Source organism: Mandrillus leucophaeus, unplaced genomic scaffold (assembly GCF_000951045.1).
Source record: "Mandrillus leucophaeus isolate KB7577 unplaced genomic scaffold, Mleu.le_1.0 Scaffold98, whole genome shotgun sequence".
Classification (NCBI taxonomy): Eukaryota; Metazoa; Chordata; class Mammalia; order Primates; family Cercopithecidae; genus Mandrillus; species Mandrillus leucophaeus.
The window spans coordinates 2,456,342-2,479,411 of NW_012110696.1; the positions used below are offsets into that span (position 1 = coordinate 2,456,342).

Sequence of the window (23,070 nt, forward strand, 5' to 3'; positions counted from 1 at the left end):
AAGTGGTGAGATCAGACAGCCAGCCTTGGCTTGTTCCTGGTCTTAGGGGGAAAACATTCAGTCTTTTATTATTTCATATGATGCTAGCTACAGGTTTTTCACAGACGCCCTTACTGGGTTGAGGAAGTTTCATTTTACTCCCAGTTTGCTGAGTTTTGTTTTTTTTTAAAATCAGTAATGGATGTTGGGTTCTGTCAAATGCTTCTCTGTATCTATTGAGATGATCCATTTTATTTTTTCATTCTCAAGAGTGTGAATTACATTGATACACTTTCAAATGCTAAGCCAACTTTGCCCTCTTGGGATATCCCACTTGGTCATGGTACATTATCCTTTCTGTATATAGTGTTGGATTCAATTTGCTAATCAACGTTTTAAATGCATCTTCATGTCTATGTTCACAAGAGATATTATCCTGTAGTTTTCTAGTAACGTCTTTGTGGAGTTCTGGTATCAGAATAATGCTGTTAGGAAACATGAGTTGGGAAATAATTCCTTCCTTCAACTTTCTGAGTTTGTATAGAACTGGTATTTCTTCCTTCAGTGTTTAGTAGAATTCCCAGTAAAGCTATCTAAGTTTGGAGTCTTTTTTTGAGATCGAGTTTTGCTCTTGTTGTCCAGGTTGGAGTGCAATGGCACAGTCTCAGCTTACTGCAACCTCTATGTCCTGGGTCCAAGTGGTTCTCCTGACTCAGCCTCCCAAGTAGCGGGGATTACAGGCACCTACCACCATGCCGGGTAATTTTTGTATTTTTAGTAGAAATGAGGTTTCACCACGTTGGCCAGGCTGGTCTTGAACTCCTGACCTCAGGTGATCCACCTGCCTCGGCCTCCCAAAGTGCTGGGATTACAGGCATGAGCTACTCTGCCCAGCCAAGTCTGGAGTCTTCTTTAAGGGAAGATTTGTCAACTATAAATTCAATACTTTAATAGACATAGAGCTATTTAGGTTGTCTATTTCCTTCTTTTTAAAAAGCATTTAAATTTTTAATTTTTGTAGGTATATAGTAGGTGTATATATTCATGGGGTACATGTTCTGATACAAGCATGCAATGTGTAATAATCACATCACGAAGAATGGGGTACTCATCCCCTCAAAAAAAAAAATAAAGATGGTTAGATACCACAAAGTATGTTGCAATGCCTTAATTGTATGCATGTCAGGGCCTCTTTCATCCTTTCATACAATACGTTTTCTTTTGAGACAAAGTCCCACTCTGTCGCCAGATTGGAGTGCAGTGGCTCAATCTCGGCCCACTGCAACCTCCGACTCCCTGGTTCAAGTGATTCTCCTGCCTCAGCCTCCCAAGTAGCTGGGATTTCAGGCACACGCCACCATGCACAGCTAATTTTTGTGTTTTTTTTTTTTTTAGTAGAGACGGGGTTTCACCATCCTGGCCAGGATGGTCTCAATCTCCTGACCTTGTGATCCACCTGCCTTCGCATCCCAAAGTGCTGGGATTACAGGCATGAGCCACTGTGCCCAGCCCAACACAATTTCTTCTTAAATGAGCTTAAGTGGTTTATGCTTTCCAGGAATTTGTTCGTTTAGTGTAAGCTGCTGAATTTGTTGGCCTAAAGTTCTTAATAATAGTCCCTGATTATTCTTTCAGTAGTGATGTCATCTCTCATTCCTCATATTGGTAATTCGTGTCTTGTCTTTTTCTTGTTCAATCTGGCCAAAGATTTTTCAATTTTATTAATCTCAAAGAATCAGCTTTTGGTTTCCCTGATTTTCTTTATTGCTTTTGTTATCTATTTTTTTGAATTCCACACTGATACTTATTATCTGCCTTCTTATATTCACTTTGGGTTTCACTTTCTCTTACTTTTCTGTTTTTTGTGTGTGTGTGTGTGTGTGTGTGTGTGTGTGTCAGAGTCTCAGCTTGCTGCAATCTCCACCTCCCGGGTTCAAGTGATTCTCCTGCCTCAGGCTTCCAAGTAGCCGGAACTACAGGCGTGCACTGCTACACCCAGCTAATTTTTGTATTTTTAGTACAGATGGGGTTTCACCATGTTGGCCAGGCTGGTCTCGAACTTCCGACCTCAAGTGATCGGCCTGCCTTGGCCTGCCAAAGTGAGCCACCATGCCCGGCCTACTTTTCTAGTTTCTTAAGATGACTGCTGAGGTCACTGATTTGACATCTATCTTTTAATACTGTTTTAGCAGCATCCCACCAGTTTTAAATGCTGCATTTTCATTTTCATCCTGTTCAAAATACTATTTTTTTTTTTGGGACAGAGTCTCGCTCTGCGGCCCAGGCTGGAGTGCAGCGGCCGGATCTCAATTCACTGCAAACTCCGCCTCCTGGGTTCACGCCATTCTCCTGCCTCAGCCTCCCGAGTAGCTGGGACTACAGGCGCCCGCCACCTCGCCCGGCTAGTTTTTTTTTGTATTTTTTAGTAGAGACGGGGTTTCACCGTGTTAGCCAGGATGGTCTCCATCTCCTGACCTCGAGATCCGCCCGTCTCGGCCTCCCAAAGTGCTGGGATTACAGGCTTGAGCCACCGCGCCCGGCCTGTCAAAATACTTTCTAATTTCCTTTTTGATTTCTTCTTTGAACCATGAGTTATTTATTTATTTATTTATTTTTTTGAGAAGGAGTCTCGCTCTGTCGCCCAGGCTGGAGTGCAGTGGGGCGATCTCGGCTCACTGCAAGCTCTGCCTCCAGGGTTCACGCCATTCTCCTGCCTCAGCCTCCCGAGTAGCTGGGACTACAGGCGCCCGCCGCCACGCCTAACTTTTTGCATTTTTAGTAGAGACAGGGTTTCACCGTGTTAGCCAGGATGGTCTCGATCCCCTGACCTCGTGATCCACCCTCCTCAGCCTCCCAAAGTGCTGGGACTACAGGCGTGAGCCACCGCGCCCGGCCACCATGAGTTATTTAAAAATGAGTTTAAAAAACATACAAAAAATGAAAGTGAGTTATTCAGGTTCCAAATATTGAAAGGATTTTCCAATCCATTACTAATTTCTACTTTAATATTCAATATCATTCTGGTCAGCTAACATACTTGTTTAATAGACCAGAATATGATCAGGCTCAGTTAATGTTTTAATGCACTTGAAAAACTGTGTATTCTGCTGTTATTGTGGGGAGTGTTCCATAAACATTCATTAGGTCAAGTTGACTGACAGTCATGTCAAGTCTCCTATATCTTTAGTGATTTTCTGCGTATCCATTTATTCTCTATTTATTGAGAAAGAATATTCTCCAACTACATCAATCTCCAACTACAATTGTAATACTTCTCTCTCCTTGGAGCTATTAGTTTACGCTTTGTGTATTTTAGAGCTTTGTTATTAGGGGCATAAATGTTTAAGATCATCAAGTCTTTTTGATGAATTCATCCCTTCATCATTATAAAATGATCCTCTTAATCTCTTGTAATCCTCTTTGCTATGAAATTTTGGAAATCAGGTATGGGGATTAAGACTATAAATTCAGTTTTGGGTATATACATGTTTATATACGTAGCGGTATCTCAGAACAAACATTCGAGAGTTCACATGAGATACGGAGATAGATATTCGGGTTAAGATGGTATTACTACAGCATCTACTTCAACGCCGATAAATAAAGGTGCTCCAGAAATATTTGTAAGATAAGGAGTCCGACTCTGGTTTCCAAAGTGATGACAAGGTTTAGAAATGTCCAGCCAATCCCAGGTCATGCCAGTGTAAGTTCATGGCCTCCAAATGAGTGCTTGAACGCTATCATGCTTTTCAATTTTCGCTAGGTTTTTCATAACAGCTATTTTATATCTTCTTGACACTGCTTAAATCTTGGGATTCCTACTTCCCCTCTCACTTTCAGTGGAAGCTTTTCTTTCCTCATTCCCAATGAAAACAGAAGCCATTAGAGAATTCCTTCACCTTCATTCCAATAAATACATAAGGTCACCTGCAACTGCAGCCCATTTTTCTTCCTAAGTGTTTTCCTATGTCCAAAGCAAGTATCTCTACCTATGCTTTGGATGCCATTCCCCTCCTATGTTGTAAGAGATGGAAGATATCTCATTAAGACAGAATTATCTTATTATTCCTCTTTTTTCTGTACCAGCAAACCTTCTCTCCCTTCCATCAGCTTTAGGCTGCTCAAGAATCTCTCCTCTTAAAACATCTCATCATCCTTCTAGCTCTCTAAGCTAAGGATGCTGAATTTGTTGGCCTAAAGTTGTTCACATTCTCCTCCACAGACAAACGTCTTATCTCCACTTGCCATCTCTACTTCATCATCTCTTCATTCCTCTACTATGGTGATATGTAGCTTCCACCTCATTACTCCAGTGAAGCTATTCTTGGTGAGATGACCAGTGATCCGTTGTGAATAAATCTACACGTATCTTCCATTTCTTTTTCTACTTGACTTTTAAGCAGCATTCGACACTTAACTGCATTCTCTGCCCTGCACATCCTTGTTCCTTGGCTCTGTGACAACACTCTCTTGGTTTTCTTCCTCCTTCACTGGCTGCCCTTTCTCCACAAGCTGTCTATTCTCTGAAGATTCTAACCTCTTTATGTCTAGTACACCATCTCTGTTGGTCCTCTCTTCAGCTCCTACAGCCAACTGCCACCTCTACGCTGAGGATGCCCAGATGTCTGTCTCCAGCAGGGATTCTTTCCTGATCTCTCAATCCTTCTATTCCACAGCCCACCAGACAAATGCGCTGGCTGGAAAAGCCAGAACTTGTATTGAATTTTAGCCGTATCACTTGTTGACCCTGGCCAAGTAATGGCATTGTTGAGCATATTTTCTCATCCCAAAAATAAAGGGGGTTAATTATACTGTGCTTTCTTCACAAAGATGCTTTAGGACCATTACAATGAACCCTTACAGAAAAGGATGCTGCAAGCAATGAATCAGTGCATAAGCTAAGCTATTGCTACTGTTATTTTTGTTATATGTATTTTTAAAGATCTCATTTGGCTACATGTAACACTTCATTCCATAAAATAGGTAAGTGTTCCAGTGAGCTCAGTCTATTATCTTTTAATGATAAAGATAACAGATGTTAGCTTCTGGGACGGCTAAGAGGCTGATTTGAGCTTTAGAATCCATTTTTGAATTTGAGAACAAATAACTCTATGGAAAGGGTTGCAACCTCAAATGACTATAGGAACCAGGCAGGTAACATACGTGAGCCAAACTGGTCAGGCAAACGACTGTGTCTTACCTGGAGGGACCGCTCTAGGTAACTGGTAACACACATCATTTGGGGTCCAATATTTGACAGGTTTGATTTTTCCACAGAAGCTGGAAAACTAGATTTTTAACGTTCAGGACTTTCAATGATTACTATTATTATTTTTTTTTTTTGAGGCGGAGTCTCAGGCTGGAGTGCAGTGGCGCCCGCCTCCTGGGTTCAAGCGATTCTCCTGCCTCAGTCTCCCGAGTAGCTGGGATTACAGGCACCTGCCACCACGCTCAGCTAATTTTTGTATTTTTAGTAGAGACGGGGTTTCACCATGTTGACCAGGCTGGTCTGAAACTCCTGACCTCAGGTGATCCGCCCGCCTCGGCCTCCCAAAGTACCGGGATTACAGGCGTGAGCCACAGCGCCTGGCATCAGTGTTTAAATGACAGCAACTAATTCACCTCCTGCTACCCACTCCCAACCCCCAAATACTGTGTGGACCAAAAACTAAAAATGCACTGTCTGTGAGCCATTTCCTCATTATCCTAGAAGGAACGTCACCTTTTCATCTCCAAATGGTTGGGCATTATGAACCCTTCCAAGTGGTTCATGAGGACTTGCTTTTGCCTTGGAAAATGTCAGGGTGCGAACGAACCTTGAGGGTCACAGGGCAGTCTCTGCAGTGTTGTGGTTGCCCAGGACGAAGGTTTTCTAGCCCACAGCTCCCACTATTGGTCACTCCCCCGCCCAGACCCTGGCCCTCTGCTCGGAAGACAAGGCAGTGCAGCAGCGTTTCCCTTGCCAACTGCCTGCCTGGCTGCTGGGAGGGGGCTGCCAAGCTTAGTCGCTAAGCGTCACAGGAAACTCCGACCTCCATGAGACAAAAAGCAAGTATTTATTGATAGCTTAACGCACGCTAACTCCTTGCTCCTTAGCCAACTGAGAGAAAAATTCGCGAACCCATTCGCAAACGCGGCGCTAACAGCAAACGGGAGGCTGACTCCACCCAGAGGATGGCGAAGCGCTTAAATCGAAGACACCTGAGAAGGAGCCTCCCACAAAACAGACCATGTGGGGAACGGTACCGGGAGTTGGGCTGGGGCGCTGAACTACCTGGGCGGGAACCGCCGCGGCGACCGCTCCGCTGGAGTCAGCCCGGCCGGGAGCTTGATAACCGGAAGTTCGTCACAAGCCCGGCGACGCCGCGCACGCGCTGTCTCCGTCAGACCTCCGCGCCGGAGCGCGCAACCAGGAAGCGAGGCCGCGGCGAAGGAGACGGGGCTGGGCCCCGACGCCGCCTGACGCGACGCGTCTTCACGCGCGAGTACGTCACGGCGTCGGGGCGGAAGATGGTGCAGCTCCGGGCCGGCGGTTACTGAGCTGACCCGGACGGCGAGGGAGCGGGAGCCCGAGCCCGACCACTCCGGCTGCCGCGGGGTGCGGCGCAGCCACCGCCATGTCGCTGCTGCAGTCGGCGCTCGACTTCTTGGCGGGTCCAGGCTCCCTGGGCGGTGCTTCCGGCCGCGACCAGAGTGATTTCGTGGGGCAGACGGTGGAACTGGGCGAGCTGCGGCTGCGGGTGCGGCGGGTCCTGGCCGAAGGTGAGGCCCCGGGTCGGCAGCGCGGGTGCGGCCGCGGAGTGTTGTCTCCGGGACGCTGGGGGCAGCGTCAGCTTGGAGTGGAAGGGCGTGGGTTAGGGGTCCCAGCGTGGGTTGTGGGTCAGGGTCGGCCAGGGGAGGGTCTCTGCCGAGGGCGTGGGTCAGGGCCAGGCGAGGGTCACAGTGGGGGGCCCCGTAGGTCAGTGCCTGCTGGCGGTGATTGCGGAGGGCGAGGCTGGGGCCGGGGTACTTTCTTGTGATAGGAGTAGGGTCAAGTTGGAGCAAGGCCTGGGGCTTGGGGAACCCCCCAGGGTGGGTGGGCGAAGATGTTAGGGTGAGGTGGGCGATGGTGGCAGGCAGGGAGCTTGGGTGGGGGCCTACAGGGGAGGCTGAGGGAGGGTGCTGGAAGGCCGACAGCTGGAGTCAGGAGGTGAGCGGTGCAGGAGGGGGTTTAAGCCTTGGTCTTTTGCCGGACATCTAGGGTTATTGAGCAGGCAGGGACAGGACTGGACTTTGGAGGTTAGGGCTCATTCTTCTACAGTTCAGGGAACTTGACAGTAGGTGGATGGACACGTGTTGCAGGTAGTTGCGGTCGTAGCCTGGCGGGTGGGGGGTTGGCTGAGGGTAGACAGGGCTCTGTCTAGTGATCCCCGTTCCTCTTCTTAACACCTCAGTGTTTCTCTTCCCGGTGAACATCTACTCGTGTGATTCTGTGTGTGGTACAGGAAACAGAGCCAGTAGTTGCGACCTATATAGAATTTGCAGAGTGGACAGGTCACTCGGCTTAAGTCCTCTTGAGTCAGTCTTGAGTCAGTTTTGTCTCTGCCTGCCATTTCTAGCCGCCTGAACGTCCTCTCCGTTCACACGGAATCGATCTCCAGTGTCAGTGAGTCCCCTTCTCTCTTGTGGATTTTCCTTCCATTTTTTGTCCAGTGGTGCCTGGAGGTGTGTCACGTTTCACTGGCTGTGAAGTTTGTTGGCTAAACATGGTTGACTTCGGTGCGGAAGCGTGACTCTATTCTGCTGTATTGGCACAGGGCAAGGGAGTGAAGGGACACAAAAACCCTCACCCTCACCAGCTCCGTGGTACCTCTCAGGCCTGGAGGGTTAGCCTGTCCAGGTGCCTGCCCTGTGACCAGATGGGAAACTATCCCAGACTTCTGATTATCACAGAAGGTCTGCGGAGACATTTTGACTGCAGCGTTGTCACACACTTTGTTTCCGTTGTGGTCAAAACCAAACAGATTTTGGGTACAATTTGGTCAGCTCCAAGCTCTTCTTTCAGAGGTGGAGGCTGAAGTGTGATCCTCTTTCACATCTTCTGTTAGAAACAGATTTCTCTCAGATCAGCTCATTTATTCTGAAAATACTAGGTGGTTATCTTCATTCTTTAAGAAATTCATAGTGGACAGGACTTGGTTTCTGGAACCTCAGACCGGTGCTCAAGCGGTGGAGAGACAGAGGCAGCATAGGGACGGATCCTTGGCGGTGGGATCCTTGGGGTGGTACACACAGTATGAGCTCTGGGAAGGAGTCAAGCAGAAGATGGCACGGATCAGGGTTTGAGGGATGGAGAATGCACCCTCACTGGGGCCCGGAGAGGAAGATTCATGTAAAGAAAGAAGCCTGTGGGTCACTTAGCACCCAGGAAGAAGAACAAGGAAATGTGGGCGGCCGCTGAGGTTGTGCAAAGGAACTTGTTTCCCTTTGCTATCTAGGCGAGTCAGGAGATAAAAATAACCAACGCAATTAGGAGCTGTAGATTTCCTCCTTGTGAGCTTAATAGGTGGCCTGCAGCCTCCTAAGTTCTTTGAAGTCTCTTTGAACTGAAACAGGGTGTGAAAGCTGAATTAAGTATTTTGTATAAACATACTTAAATAAGTTTTGTCTGGACAGCAACCTTAGAACATAGGCTATGGGAGTTCAGGCTGTCTTGTGTAAACATGGCGATGGCCCGTGATCTGAACCCTTGAGTACAGATGTTTATGATTCCAGAATTTTTCAGGTTTCAGAATGATCATTGCAGCGTATAACCTGTATATCATGGGATGTTCCCAGAGAACTTGGGAAAGTATTCTGTAATTGAATACATTAATGTTTCTGTAATTAAATGACTAAATATTCTCACTGTGGGATAAAGTCTGCGATTAGCTCCGTATCAGTTCATGTTAGGTTTTATCCCAAATGAGGTTATGATAGACTAGGATTTGCTGTCAAGTGAGTTAGGAAAAAACGGTTTTCTTAGCTTTTAGGAATTTGGACTTGTGGTGTGAATGGGTTTTTAGGTAGAACTGTGGAACCGCATAGCTTTCAAATTTCTTCAAATTTGTTCTGTCATCTTCCTTTTTTTTTTTCTTTAAGAGACGAGGTCTTGCTGTTACTCGGGATGGATTTGAACTTGGCTCTGGATCTTCCTGCCTCGGCCTCCCGAGTGGCTGGGATTACAGGCATGTGCCGTTTCCCACCTGGCTAGTCTTCACTTTTTTAAAAGGCAGATTATCAGGAGCACCAACCGTGTCAGAGATGCCCAGGGCAGGTGTATGCTGTGTGTTCTTTGTTTTGGGTTCTGTGCCGTTGCTTTTGAAATGGAGCCTGCCGTGCCCTGACTGCAGGGAAATCCACCTTCCCTCTGTGGCTGACTTGAACTCAGTGTTACTGCTAGTGAGGCAAATTGAGGCAGAAAATGAAAACGATGCTGCACAGTTGTCGTGTGGTTTAAGCGTGGCTCGCCTCGTGCGTTTGGTTGGGTGTTGCATGTAATTTCTGCCAGCCAGCAGCCCTTGTGTGCCATGCTCAGTATTAGCTGAGTGGCTGGGCCCGCTCAGGAGCCTTGGGGGTCAAGCTCTGGCCTAAGGAATGGGGAGGGCACAGCCTACTCGCACCCCCAGGGCCACTTGTTTGTGATCCTGGCTTTCCACCCTTCTTCCTCTTTGACATGGCTTTTGGAGGCTTCCTCCCTTCACTTACGTGGAATTCTGGACTGGGTGAGGGCACCGGGAATGTTTAGTACTGACAGGTGCAGAATTGTGTGGTACAGACAAGACTCTTGGCCGCAAGTTTCAGAAACCCTCCCAGGTGGGCGCAGTGGCAGGGAGGCCCCATGTTTCCAAGGTGGGCTCGGTGGTGGGGGGAGGCCACATGCTGGCCCTGCGTGACCTCTGCAGGGTACACTTGAGATCATTTTCTTTTACTGGAAAGAGTCTGGCTCTGTTGCCCAGGCTGAGTGCAGTGGAACGATCACGACTCACTGCGGCCTTGAACTCCAGGGCCCACGTGATCCCCCGGCCTTGGCCTCCCAGAGTGCTGGTATGACAGGCGTGAGCTAATGTGTCCAGTCTTAGACAGATCTTAAAAGTAGATAGACCCGGCCAGGCACAAAGGCTCATGCCTATAATCCCAGCACTTTGGAGGCAGAGGTGGGCAGATCACCTGAGGTCAGGAGTTCGAAACCAGCCTGGCCAACATTGCAAAACCCCATTATCTACTAAAAATACAAAAATTAGCTGGACGTGGTGGCATGTGCCTGTAGTCCTGCTACTCAAGAGGCTGAAGCAGGAGAATCACTTGAACCTGGGAGGCGGAGGCTGCAGTGAGCCGAGATCGCGCCATTGGACTCCAAGCCTGGGCGACAGAGCGAGACTCTATTTCAAAAAAAAAAATAGACCCTTAGGTTGCTGTGGCGAGCCAGCCTTGTAGCACACCCTCTTCCCACATAGGACTTGGGACTGAGGGCACCAGCCTCTGAAGCTCTGTGCTGTTCTCTTGGCCACCAAGGTTCTGCCATCCTTGCTTCTTTGTACCTCTGCTGGACCCAGAGCCTGAAGTGCGGGGGCTGCACTCACCCAGGGAGGGGTGCGGGGCAGTGCAGAGCGCAGGTAACCAGGGGCAGTTGCTGGGCGGTGCAGAGCGCAGGTAACCAGGGAGGCGTGCGGGGCAGTGCGGAGCGCAGGCAACCAGGGACGGTTGCGGGAGGGTGCAGAGGTTGCGAGAGGGTGCAGAGCGCAGGTAACCAGGGAGGGGTGCGGGGCGGTGCAGAGTTCAGGTAACCAGGGACGGGTGTGGGGCAGTGCAGAGCGCAGGTGAGCAGGGAGGGGTGCGGGGCAGTGCAGAGCGCAGGTAACCAGGGACGGGTGCGGGGCAGTGCGGAGCGCAGGTACCCAGGGTCTCTGGGGCTTGGGTAGTTGGTTCTAGGTCATCAGGCCTGTGAGGCTCATATTCTGCCACATGAGTAGCTGCCCTCTCATGACCCTCCCCATCACAGAGTGGCTGCCCTCTCGCGGCTCTCCTCATACCCCCTTCACTTCCAGGTTGACGGCTTGATCATGAACCTTTGTCCACTTTGACTAGTTCCCAGTGTGAAATAGTAATGGTCAGAACCACCATGGCAACATTTAGGGGCTGTTAGTATTTGCCGAGCTCAGTCTGTAGTGCTTTATGTGGATTGTGTGTGCGGAGACCAGCTCTGTCGGGGAGACCCTAACCCAGCGGTGCTAGAGGAATTAAAGGCACACACACAGAAATACAGAGGTGTGAAGTGGGAAATCAGGGGTCTCACAGCCTTCAGAGCTGAGAGCCCCGAACAGAGATTTACCCACGTATTTATTAACAGCAAGCCAGTCATTAGCGTTGTTTCTATAGATACTAAATTAACTAAAAGTATCCCTTATGGGAAATGAAGGGATGGGCTGAATTAAAGGAATAGGTTGGGCTAGTGAACTCCAGCAGGAGCATGTCCTTAAGGCACAGATCGCTCATGGTATTGTTTGTGGCTTAAGAATGTCTTTAAACGGTTTTCCGTCCTGGGTGGGCCAGGTGTTCCTTGCCCTCATTCTGGTAAACCCACAACCTTCCAGCGGGCATTATGTGCATCACGAACATGTCACAGTGCTGCAGAGATTTTGTTTATGGCCGGTTTGGGGGCCAGTTTATGGCCAGATTTTGGGGGGCTTGTTCCCAACAATGTGGTCCTCACAGTAGCCCTGGAAAGTGGGTACTGTAATTACCCCCATCTTGCAGAAGAGAAAAGTGAGATTACTTTTCTCTTCTGCAAAAAGCGCGATTAGCAAGTAACTGATTTGTGGAGATTAGTCACTTGCCAGAGGTGGCGTTGTGAAGTGGGGGCTTGGAGCCCGAGGGAGGTGTCCTTAGGGCCCTGCCCGCCCCCCGCTGGTCTGCGCATTGTGCCCTGCAGGAGATGTCTGAGCAGCTAAGGTAGCAGAGGCTGCTGGGGCGGAGTGTGACAGGCTGCGGCTGACCTAACCCTTGGCAGGAACAAGCCTGTGTTACTTCCGTGGTTTTTGTCTGTGACATACGGGGACATCACTGTCTGGGGAGGACCCCCTCAGCTGAATTAGCCGTTCAGGGAGGTCACTGTCGGCGGGGGATGGGTGGGGAGGAACCCCTGGGGTGAATTAGCTGTTCGGGGAGGACCCCGTCCGGGAGGACCCCCTGGGGTGAATTTGCCCTTTGGGGAGGTCACTGTCGGGGAGGACCCCCTGGTAACTCAGTCACCCCCTGAGTTAGCCATTCAGGGAGGTCACTGTCGGCGGGGGATGGGTGGGGAGGAACCCCTGGGGTGTATTAGCTGTTTGGGGAGGACCCCGTCCGGGAGGACCCCCTGGGGTGAATTCGCCCTTTGGGGAGGTCACTGTCAGGGAGGACCCCCTGGGATGAGTTAGCCATTCAGTGAGGTCACTGTGGGGAGAGGACCCCCTGGGGTGAATTCGCCCTTTGGGGAGGTCACTGTCAGGGAGGACCCCCTGGGGTGAGTTAGCTGTTCAGGGAGGTCACTGTGGGAAAGGACCCCTTGGGGTGGGCTCACCACGGGGAGAGGTGATGGTTGGGCTGGGCCGCTCCCCATTCCTCCTGCTGCGCTCCGTGGACTCCTGGTGAATCGCTCGTGGTTGTGTCTGCGTGGGCACGCATCCCTGTGTCTGTCCCAGTCCATCCCTGCTCCTGTAACAATATCGTATGCTGGGGGCCTGTGAACCACAGACGTTGATTCCTCACGGCTCTGCAGGCTGGAAGTCCAGGCGCAAGGCGCCGGCAGATCTGGTGTCTGGTGAGGGTCCAGCACCTTCTTGCTGTGTCCTCACAGGGCGAAAGTGGTGAGGGAGTGCTCTCTGGGGCTTCCTTTATTACGGCAGTAATCCCAGTCCTGAGGGCTCCACCTTGATGGCCTAATCACCCCCAAGGAGGCCCCACCTCCTAACACCATCACTTTGGGTATTAGGATTTCACACAGGAATTTTGGAAGGGACACATTCACTCTGTAGTGGGGTGAATTATGTGTGTATTGAAAGTGTTGGTGTGTAGTATTTTATGTTAGAAAAGTGTCTTTCTTAAAAGCAGCCAAGTTGATTAAAAAAGATACTCAGATCTGCCTGTAGTGGTCCTGTGCTGACCTCACTGTCCCCCGGCACTCTGTACTATCCCCAGCGTGCCCCGTGCATCCTACACCCATCCTGGTGAGAGGTGTCCTCAGCCCCTTGCATGGACGCTGGTGGCTGTGTGGGGGAAGGTTGCCCAGCTCTGCTCATGGGGCCTGCAGGCTGCTCGGGGGCAGCAGACTCTAGCGTCCCGAGTCCTTGGAGTGTCCCCTGGGTGTTGGCTTTATCTGGGAATTTTGATGGGATTAGAAAGTATCAAGCTTTGATTTGTGCCTTTCTGAGTAGTGAGTTTGATAACGCTTATTTGTTGCTCAACCTCCCCTTCTGGCTTTGCACATTCATATCCTGTGCCTGTTATTTTTTTATTTTTATTTTTTTTGAGATGGAGTCTTGCTCTGTTGCCCAGGCTGGAGTGCAGTGGTGTAATCTCAGCTCACAGCAACCTCCTCCTCCTAGGTTCAAGAGATTCTCGTGTCTTAACCTCCCAAGTAGCTGGGATTACAGGCGCGTGCCTCTACACCAGGCTAATTTTTGTTTTTTGTTTTTTTTTTTTGAGATGGAGTCTCGCTCTGTTGCCCAGGCTGGAGTGCAGTGGCGCGATCTCGGCTCACTGCAAGCTCCGCCTCCCGGGTTCACGCCATTCTCCTGCTTCAGCCTCCTGTAATTTTTGTATTTTTAATAGAGACAGGGTTTCGCCATACTGGCCAGGCTGGCCTCGAACTCCTGACTTCAGGTGATCTGCCTGCCTTGGCCCCCCAAAGTGCTGGGATTGCAGGCAGGAGCTGCTGCCCCCGGCCTGTTTTTCTTTTAGTTAAAGAAATTTAAATTATTATGGACATAACACTAAAATATGTTGAATTTAAGTGCTTTGACAAGTGCTTTTCCCTGTGTAGCTAAAACACCTGTTGCAATGGAGGACAGTCAAGTTACTCCAGAAACTCCTCGTGCCCCGTTCCAGTCATCCTTCCCCCTCACCTGGCCAGGTGAGCCCTTGCTCCTGGCTTCGGCTCACCATGACTGGTTTTGCTGTTATGACCATTGTGAATGTCGAATCCTACCCTGTGTGCTTTTCTGGCTGGCTGCTTTTCTTGACGTTCGTAGTTTTGAGGTTTCCTTGTGATGTTTGTATCAGAAATGTGTTCCGTTTATTGCTGAGTTGGATTCAGTTTGTGTGGATGTACCACAGCTTTTAAATCCACTCACTTGTTGATAGATGTTTGGGTTGTTTCCATTTTGGGCTATTGTAATAGTCCGTTCTCACACTGCACAAAGAAATACCTGAGATTGGGTGATTTGTGAGGAAAAGAGGTGTAATTGGGTCACTGTTCCTCAAGCTGTACGGGAAGCATGGCTTGGGAGGCCTCAGGGGACTCTCAGTCCTGGTGGAAGGCAAAGGGGAGGCAGGGAAGAGAGTGAGGGGGAGGTGCCGCACTTTCAGGCAACCAGATCTCACAGGAGAGCACCCACTATCCTGAGAGCAGCCCCCCGGGGTTGGGGGGGAACGCCGCCCTCATTACCCAATCAGATCTCACTATCCTGAGAGCAGCCCCCCCACCCCACCCCCATCCTCATGACCCAGTCAGATCTCACTATCCCGAGGCAGCGCCCCCACAACTCCGTCCTCATGACCCAATCAGATCTCACTGTCCCGAGGCAGCCCCCCCCAACTCCGTCCTCATGACCCAATCAGATCTCACTGTCCCGAGGCAGCCCCCCCCCCCAACTCCGTCCTCATGACCCAATCAGATCTCACTATCCCGAGGCAGCTCCCCCCCAACTCCGTCCTCATGACCCAGTCAGATCTCACTGTCACGAGGCAGCCCCCCCCAACTCTGTCCTCATGACCCAATCAGATCTCACTGTCCCGAGGCAGCCCCCCCCAACTCCGTCCTCATGACCCAACCAGATCTCACTATCCTAAGAACAGCCCCCGCCCCAACTCCACCCTCATGACCCAACCAGATCTCACTATCCTGAGGGCAGCCCCCCGGCGGGTGTGTGGGGAGGACTCCCTCCCCAGTGTCTAACCAGATCTCACAGGAGAGCACTCACTATCCTGAGAGCAGCCCCCCGGGTGGAACTCCGTCCCCATGATCCAGTCACCTCCCACCAGGCCTCTCCTCCAACAATGGGGGTCACAGGTGAACATGAGATTTGCGTGGGAACACAGATCCAAACCGTATCCGCTGTTACGAATAAAGATCCAAATCACATCCGCTGTTACGAATAAAGTCGCTGAGAACATTTTTTTCCAAGTCTTTTTGTGCAGATGTGTTTTCCTTTGTCTTGGGTAAAAAACACCGAGGAGTGGGATTGCCGATTTAGAGATTGGATTTAGGTTGAACTTCACATGAAGCAACCAAATCTCTTTCCACAGCACCTGCACCATGTTGCATTTCCACCAGCCACGGTGGAGAGTCCCTGGCGCTCCACTTCCTCACCAGTGTGTCTTGTGCTCTTTCAGTTTGATTGTGTCCATTCTTGTGGGTGTGCAGTGGTGTCGATCTCACTGTGATTTCATTGGAATTTCCCTGATGATAATGATGTTCAGCAATGGTTTGTTTGTTTGTTTGTTTGTTTTGAGACAGAGTCTTGCCCAGGCTAGAGTGCAGTGGCACCATCTTGGCTCACTGCAATTTCCACCTCCCAGGTTCAAGCAATTCTGCTGCCTCAGCCTCCCAAGTAGCTGGGATTACAGGCGCACACCACCAGGCCCATCTAATTTTGTGTGTTGTAGTAGAGATGGGGTTTCACTATGTTGGTCAGGCTGGTCTCAAACTCCTGCCTTGGCCTGCCAGAATGCTGGGATTACTGACATGAGCCACCGCACCTGACCTTTTTGTCCGTTTTTTATTGGGCAGGAGTTGGGAGAGTCTCTGCTTATTTTGGATACAGGTCTTATGTTTACATATTTATATAATTTATGTGAGAAAGAGAAGGCAAGCCTTAGCTGTGGTCACTCTGCTGTCTCAGGCCAGTCTGCCTCAGGGAACCTGGGCCTTGAGATCTGGCCTGGCCTGAGCATTTGATGTCTTTGTTCCTCCACTCCCCACCCCTGCACTCCCTGCGCTTGAGATGAGGTCTTGCTCTGTTGCGCAGGCTGGAGTGCAGTGGCACGATCATGGCTCACTGCAATCTTGATCTCCTGGGCTCAAGCAGTCCTCCCACCTCAGGTAGCTGGGACCACAGGCACTTACCACCACGCCTGGCTAATTTTTAATTTATTTCTGGTAGAGATGGAGTCTTGTTAGGCTTCCTGTAGGCTGTTCTCAGAACTCCTGGGCTCAAGTGATTCTCCCACCTCAGCCTCCCAAAGTGCTGGGATTGCAGGTGTGAGCCATCCTCCTGCCTCAGCCTCCCAAAGTGCTGGGATTGCAGGTGTGAGCCACTGTGCCTGGCCTGTGCCTGTTTCTTAATTGGCAAACTATGTGCGGTAAAAGGTGTACGACAGGGTCTTGGAGGTGCCTGGCATGCCCTTCTTTAATGTTTTATACATTACCGTTATTTTAAAATAAACTGTATTGTTTTGAGTTCATTGTCGGTTCCCACGCAGCTGTGAGAAAAGATGGAGATCTTTTATATTTCAGACCCTTGCCCAGTTTCCACATTGGTGACAGTCGGGATGCCGACCCTGGTGCAGGTGAAGCTGTGGAAGGCTCCGTCCCCGCAGGGAGCCCTCGTGCCACCTCTCACAGCCTCGCCATTTCCTTAGCCCCTGGAAACCTCTAGTGTTTGCTCTGTGTGTGATTTTGTCATCCGAAGGATGCTGTGTAAGGGGAAGTGCAGAATTCTTCAGGCGGTTGTGTGTGTCAGTAGCTCGTTTCCTGTGGCGAGACTCCTCTGTGTGAATGTGCGCGGCTTGCCCAGCCAGCCACCCGTGGAAGGACATCTGGCTGTTTCCAGTTTTGGCTATTACAAATAAAGCTGCTGTGACACTCGCATATGGGTTTTTGTGTGAATATACGTTTTCATTTCTGGGGTAAATGTCTAAGAGTGCAGTTGCTGGTTCACGTGTGGTAATTATGTGTTTAGTTTGTTAGAAAACTGCCAGATTGTTTCTTGAGTGGCCATACATTCCCACCAGCAATGTAGGAGCGTATCAGCCTGGTTAGACTGCCGTAACAAAATACTCCAGACTGAGTAGGGGAGCAGTAGAAATTCAGTCTCGCAGTTCTGGAGGCTCGAAGGCCAAGAGCAAGATGCTGTCAGTGCTGATTCCTGGAGAGGCCTCTCTTGCTGGTTTGCAGATGCTGCCTTTTTTTTTTTCTCTCTTCTTTCTTTGAGATAGAGTCTCGCTCTGTCACCCAGGCTGGAGTGCAGTGGTGCGATCTCGGCTCACTGCAACCTCCGCCTCCCGGGTTCAAGCAATTCTCTGCCTCAGCCTCCCGAGCAGCTGGGATTGCAGGCGCCTGCCACCTTGCTCTGCTGATTTTTGTGTTTTTAGTAGAGACAGGGTTTCACCATGTTGCCCAGGTTGGTCTCAAACTCCTAACCTCAAGTGATCCGCCCGCCTCGGCCTCCGAAAGTGCTGGGATTACAGGCCTGAGCCACCGCGCACGGCCAGTGCTGCCTTTTTGCTGAGGGGATGCTGGCATCTCTGGTGTGTCTTCATCTTACAAGGACAGCAGTCCTATTGGATTAGGGCCCCACTCATAGGACCTTATTTATCCTTAATGACTTCAGGCCCGTCTCCACATAGGGTCATCTGGGGCTTCCACAGACGCACTTTGGGGGGACACAGTTCAGTCCGTAACAGTGAGTTTCTCTTTATACTCCCCAGCATTTGGCGTCGTCATTTTTATTGTGATCCTCGTGATACATGTGTAGTGATACCTCCTTGTGGCTTTGATTTGCATTTTCCCAATAGCTTGGGAGTGCTGCTTTGCCATCTGCATATCTTCAGTGGTGAAATGTTGGTTCATGTCTTTTGTGCACTTTCTAATTATGTTTTTTTGACCAAGTTTTGAGTGTTCTTTATTGTAGATGCAAGTCCTTTGTAGACACAGTGTTCTCAAGTATCTTTTCCTGGTCTGCAGCTTGTCTCTTCATCCCCTAAACAGGGTCTTTTTGGATGCAAACTCAGACCAGTTAATTAAAAACCAAAACTGGGTCTTTTGCACATCCAAAGTTTTTCATTGTGAAGTCTGATTTGTTGTTTTTTCCTTTTATGAATCACGCCTTGTCACAGCTAAGGATTCTTAGCACATTATCTTAAAGATTTGTCTCCTTTGTTTTTCTGAAAGTTTTAAACCTTCACAGTTGTGCATTTATGTCTGTGTTTATTTTGATGAATTACTGTATGTGGCTGACATTTACATGAAGCTCATTGTCCGGCACCATTTGTGGATCTTCCATGGGGTTGCTTCTGTGCCTCTGTCAGAAATCATCTGGATGGGCCGGGCGCGGTGGCTCAGGCCTGTAATCCCAGCACTTCGGGAGGCCAACGCACCTGAAGCCAGGAGTTCGAGACCAACCTGGGCAACACGGTGAAACCCCACCTCTACTAAAAATACAAAAATTAGCTGGGTGTAGTGACGCATGTCTGCAGTCCCAGCTACTGGGGAGGCTGAGGCAAGAGGATCGCTTGAGCCTGGGAGGCGGAGACTGCAGTCAACTGAGATGGTGCCACTGCACTCCAGCCTGGGTGACAGAGCGAGACTCCGTCTCAAAAAACAAAAAACAAAAACAACAACAGGCCGGGCGTGGTGGCTCACACCTATAATCCCAGTACTTTGGACGGCCGAGGCAGGTGGGTCATTTGAGGTCAGGAGATCAAGACCAGCCTGACCAACATGGAGAAACCCCATCTCTACTAAAAATACAAAAAATTAGCCAGGTGTGCTGGTGGGCATCTGTAATCTCAGCTACTCGGGAGGCTGAGACAGGAAAATCGCTTGAACTTGGGAGGCAGAGGTTGCAGTGAGCTGAGATCACACCACTGCACTCCAGCGTGGGTGGCAGAGCAAGACTCCATCTCAAAAAAAAAAGACAAAAAACCAGCAACAAAAAAGCACAGCATCACTGATGTTACTTTTAACATCTCTAACGCAGTATCACTCATAGTGCAGGGAAAGCGTAAGGAAGATGAGCAGGAAGGACGTGCTTCATGTGGTGGATTGGAACTAAGCAGCAGGTGTGGCTGGAGAGGAGGAGGCTGGCGAGGCACCCAGAAGACCTGTGGCCCTGCTGAGGCCGTGCGGCGCTGAGGCCTCCTCCTGCCCTGCTAAGGTCATGTGGTGCTGAGGCCTTTCGAGCCTTCTGCCTTTCCAGTCGTGGCATCTGAAAATGAGGGGAGTTTTAGTTCCTCCTTTTTTTCGTGTTTAATCTATTTTTTAATTGACAGATAAAATTGATGTCTTTGTCATGTACACGATGATGTTTTGAAGTATATCTGCGTCGTGGAAGACCACATCTAGCTAGTTAGCACATGTACTGCGTCATAGTCATCAGTTTGGGGGCATTTTTCAAGAACGTAATCTCATTACTAACTGTCTAGTCACCATGTCGTACAGTGGTCTCTTGAGCTTATTCTTCCCAGCTAACTGACGTGTTGTGTCTTTTGTTAGTTTTTCCTTTTTGATCTTTATGCCTTTTATTAATTTTTCTAGCTTTCTTGCATTAACTAGGATTTCCAGTAAATTGTTGTCTACCAGTGCTGAGAGCAGACATCTTGCCTTGTTCCTGGTCTTAGCAAGAAAGCGCGATTAAGTCTTGTGTTAGATGTCAGTTTTTTGTAGTTGTCATTTCTAAATTTTGTTGGTGATCCAGTGTTCCCCATTCTGCTAATGTCGTTTACTACAGTGATTGATTTTTTTAATGTTACACCAACCTTGCATTCCTGGGATGAATCCCACCTGGTCATGATGTATTATCCTTATTATGTTTTGCTGGAATCAACTTGCTAGTATTTTCTTGAGGATTTTTTGTGTCTGTGCTCATGAGTGATCTCTTTCCTTAATTTGGTCTTTATACCCTCTTTGGTTAGTGTTACGCCAACCTCAAGAAATGGGCTGGGAACTCTTCTCCTCTCTCTAATGAAAGACTGTTTATAAGCTTGTTGTGATTTCTTCCTTAAGTGTTTGGTGTAATTTAGCAGTGGAGCCATCTGTTTTCTATTTTCTATTTCATGGATTTCCGTTTACTTCCTTTCATCTGTGTTTTTCCTCACAGATTTATTTATTATTTAAATATTTTAACAGTTGTGTTGAGATAAAAATGAGATATACAGGCTGCATGTTTTGAATGTTTCGGCTTGTGTCATGCATGTTTGTGTGTGTCACACACTGTGTCTGCCGCGCTAATCAAGGCAGCGGGCATGCACGTCGGCGCCATGTCTCCCTCCTCCCCGTGGTGACCCTTCGCCCTGCTTTCCTGTTTCCATCCCAGGAAACCGCTGATTGACTTTCTGTTACTATAGGTTTGTCTGCATTTTCTAGACTTTTCTGTACACAAAGCTGTAGGTATGTACTCTTTTTGGCCTGGCTTCTTTTACTCGGCATACTGCATTTTAGTGTGTCATTCACGTTGTTGCGTGTAACAGCAGTTTCATCCTTTTTATTGCCGGGTTGTGTTACAGCTGTGAATAATTTGTTCACTCACCTGTTGATGGACATTTGGGTTGTTTCCGTTTTTAGGCTGTTGTGCATGAAGCTGCTGGATACAAGTCTTTGTACACACGCGTGCCCTCATTTTTCTTGGGTAAATACACAACAGCGTAATGTCAGGGCTGGATTGTTCGTTTATGTTAACCTTTTTAAGAAATCGCCAATGATCATGAGGACAGGAGATCGAGACCATCCTGGCTAACACAGTGAAACCCCGTCTCTACTAAAAAATATAAAACAAAATTAGCTGGACATGGTGGCCCGTGCCTCTAGTCCCAGCTACTCGGGAGGCTGAGGCAGGAGAATGGCGTGAACCCGGAAGGCAGAGCTTGCAGTGAGCCGAGATCGTGCCACTGCACTCCAGCCTGGGCGACAGTGAGACTCCGTCCAAAAAAAAAAAAAAAAAATCGCCAAAATGTTTTCCAGAGTGATTGTACCATTTTCCATTTCCAAAAGCTGTGCGTAAGCATTCCAGTCGCTGCACATCCTCAGCAGCACTTGGTCTGGGCAGTTTTTAAATGTTGGATGTTCTGTTAGGTGTGGAGTCCTATTTTAGCGGCTTCAGTTTGCATGTCTCTCATGGGCAGTGGTGCGACACGTTGTGTGCTTGTCACAAGTATGTCTTTGGTGATGTGTCTATTCATATCTTTTGCACATTAAAAATTCTGTTGTTTTCTGGGCGTGGCGGCTCATACCTGTAATCCCAGCACTTCAAGAGGCTTCAGCCCTGGAATTTAAGACCTACCTGGGCAACTTGGCAAAACCTTGTCTCTACAAAAAATAAAGCAATTAGCTGGGTGTGGTGACACATGCCTGTAGCCCAGCTTCTTGGGAGGCTGAGGTGGGAGGATCACTTGAGCCCAGAGGTCGAGGCAGTGGGCTGTGAGAGTTCCTCTGCAGTCCATCCCGGTGACAGAGTAGGACCCGTCTGAGAAGAGAAAAAATTGTTGTTGTTACTTGGATTTTTAAAATATTTTCTCGATAGAAGTCCCTTATTAGGTATATGATTTGCAAAACCTAGTAGTGATTTATCTTTTCATTCTCTGACCAGTGTATTTCAGAAAGCAGAAATTCCTGAAGTCCATTTGTGATTATTTTTCTTTTATGGGTCATGCTTTTGTGCTCTATCTGAAAAATCTCTGCCTAACCGCGGGCATCTGAAAGCGCAGGTGGTTTTTGTACGTTGCTCTTACATTCGACAACCCGACAACCTTCCGGAATGCGTTTATTAGTTACAGTAGCTTTTCTTTTGTAGATTTCACCAGATTTTACTTCTTTCTTTTTCTGGATGCCTTTTATTTCTTTTTCTTGACTGATGGTGCTGGCGAGAACTTCCTCACAGTGTCGACCCTCAGTGGTGAGAACGTGGATCCCTGCCTCCTTCCTGATTTTCGAGGGGAGGACCTGACTTTGCACCATCAAATGCAGCGTTCCTGTTGGTCTCTCACGATGCCGTCTATCAGGCCGTGGAGGTTTCTTTCTGTTCCTCGTTTGCTGAGAGTTTCAAATTTCATGGTTTTTCCACTGCGGAAAGCTAAAAGAAAGCTAAGCAAATTAGACCCCAAAACAATAGAATTAAATTGATTTTCAAATGTTAAACCAAGTCTGCTCTTGATGTCTTGTTGGGCTTGGTTTGCTGTTTTATGAAGAATTCTTGGGTCCACGTTTGTGAATGATGTTGGTGCGTATTCTCTTTTATATCTTTTCCTCTTTTGGGCGTCGGAGAAGGAGGTCCCCTCTCTTGTTCTGGGTATTGGTGATCTGTCCTCTTTCTCTCTCTCTCTCTCTCTCTGGATCAGTCTGTCTAGAATTTATCAGTTTCCTTTGTCTTTAGAGAACTGCTTGTGGTTTTGTTTTTTCCCTCCTGTTGACCTCTGTTCTTAGGTTACTCGTTTCTGTCTCTGGAGTAGAGCAAGTGAAAGGCAGTGGTGTATGCACTGGGGCCACGGCACGCTGGGGCCGTGTGTGTGGGGCCGTGCACGCTGGGGCCATGTACGCTGGAGTTGTGCGTGTGGGGCCATGCACGCTGGGGCTGTGCGTAGGGGGCCGTGCACACTGGGGCCGTGTGTGGGGGACCGTGCACGCTGGGGCCGTGTACTCTGGGGTTGTGTGTGTGGGTCTGTGCACGCTGGGGCCATGTACACTGGGGTTGTGCGTGTGGGGCCGTGCACACTGGGGCCGTGCTTGTGGGGCTTTGCACGCTGGGGCCATGCGTAGGGGGGCCGTGCACGCTGGGGCCGTGTATGTGGGGCCGTGCACGCTGGGGCCATGTACGCTGGGGTTGTGTGTGTGGGGCCGTGCACGGTGGGGCCGTGTGTGTGGGGCCGTGCACGCTGGGG

General features: G+C 49.2%; 2 protein-coding genes across 8 annotated transcripts in view; one reads left to right on the forward strand and one right to left on the reverse strand.

Moving 5' to 3' along the window:
• TMEM175 (transmembrane protein 175) overlaps positions 1 to 6,396 on the reverse strand; it is a 34,173-nt gene extending 27,777 nt beyond the window's left edge. For 4 of the 5 annotated variants that reach the window (XM_011970897.1, XM_011970895.1, XM_011970899.1 and 1 more), the window contains exon 1: positions 6,254 to 6,396. The gene's annotated coding sequence lies outside the window, so the exon portion shown is untranslated. The remainder of the gene's footprint in view (positions 1 to 6,253) is intronic. The other variant, XM_011970898.1, reaches the window with a different exon arrangement.
• Positions 6,394 to 23,070, forward strand: part of GAK (cyclin G associated kinase) — an 85,849-nt gene continuing 69,172 nt past the window's right edge. The window contains exon 1 of one of the 3 annotated variants that reach the window (XM_011970891.1): positions 6,394 to 6,741. In XM_011970891.1, coding sequence (XP_011826281.1) covers positions 6,597 to 6,741 — 145 coding nt within the window. In that variant the 5' untranslated portion in view covers positions 6,394 to 6,596. The remainder of the gene's footprint in view (positions 6,742 to 23,070) is intronic. The other 2 variants (XM_011970892.1, XM_011970893.1) reach the window with 2 other exon arrangements.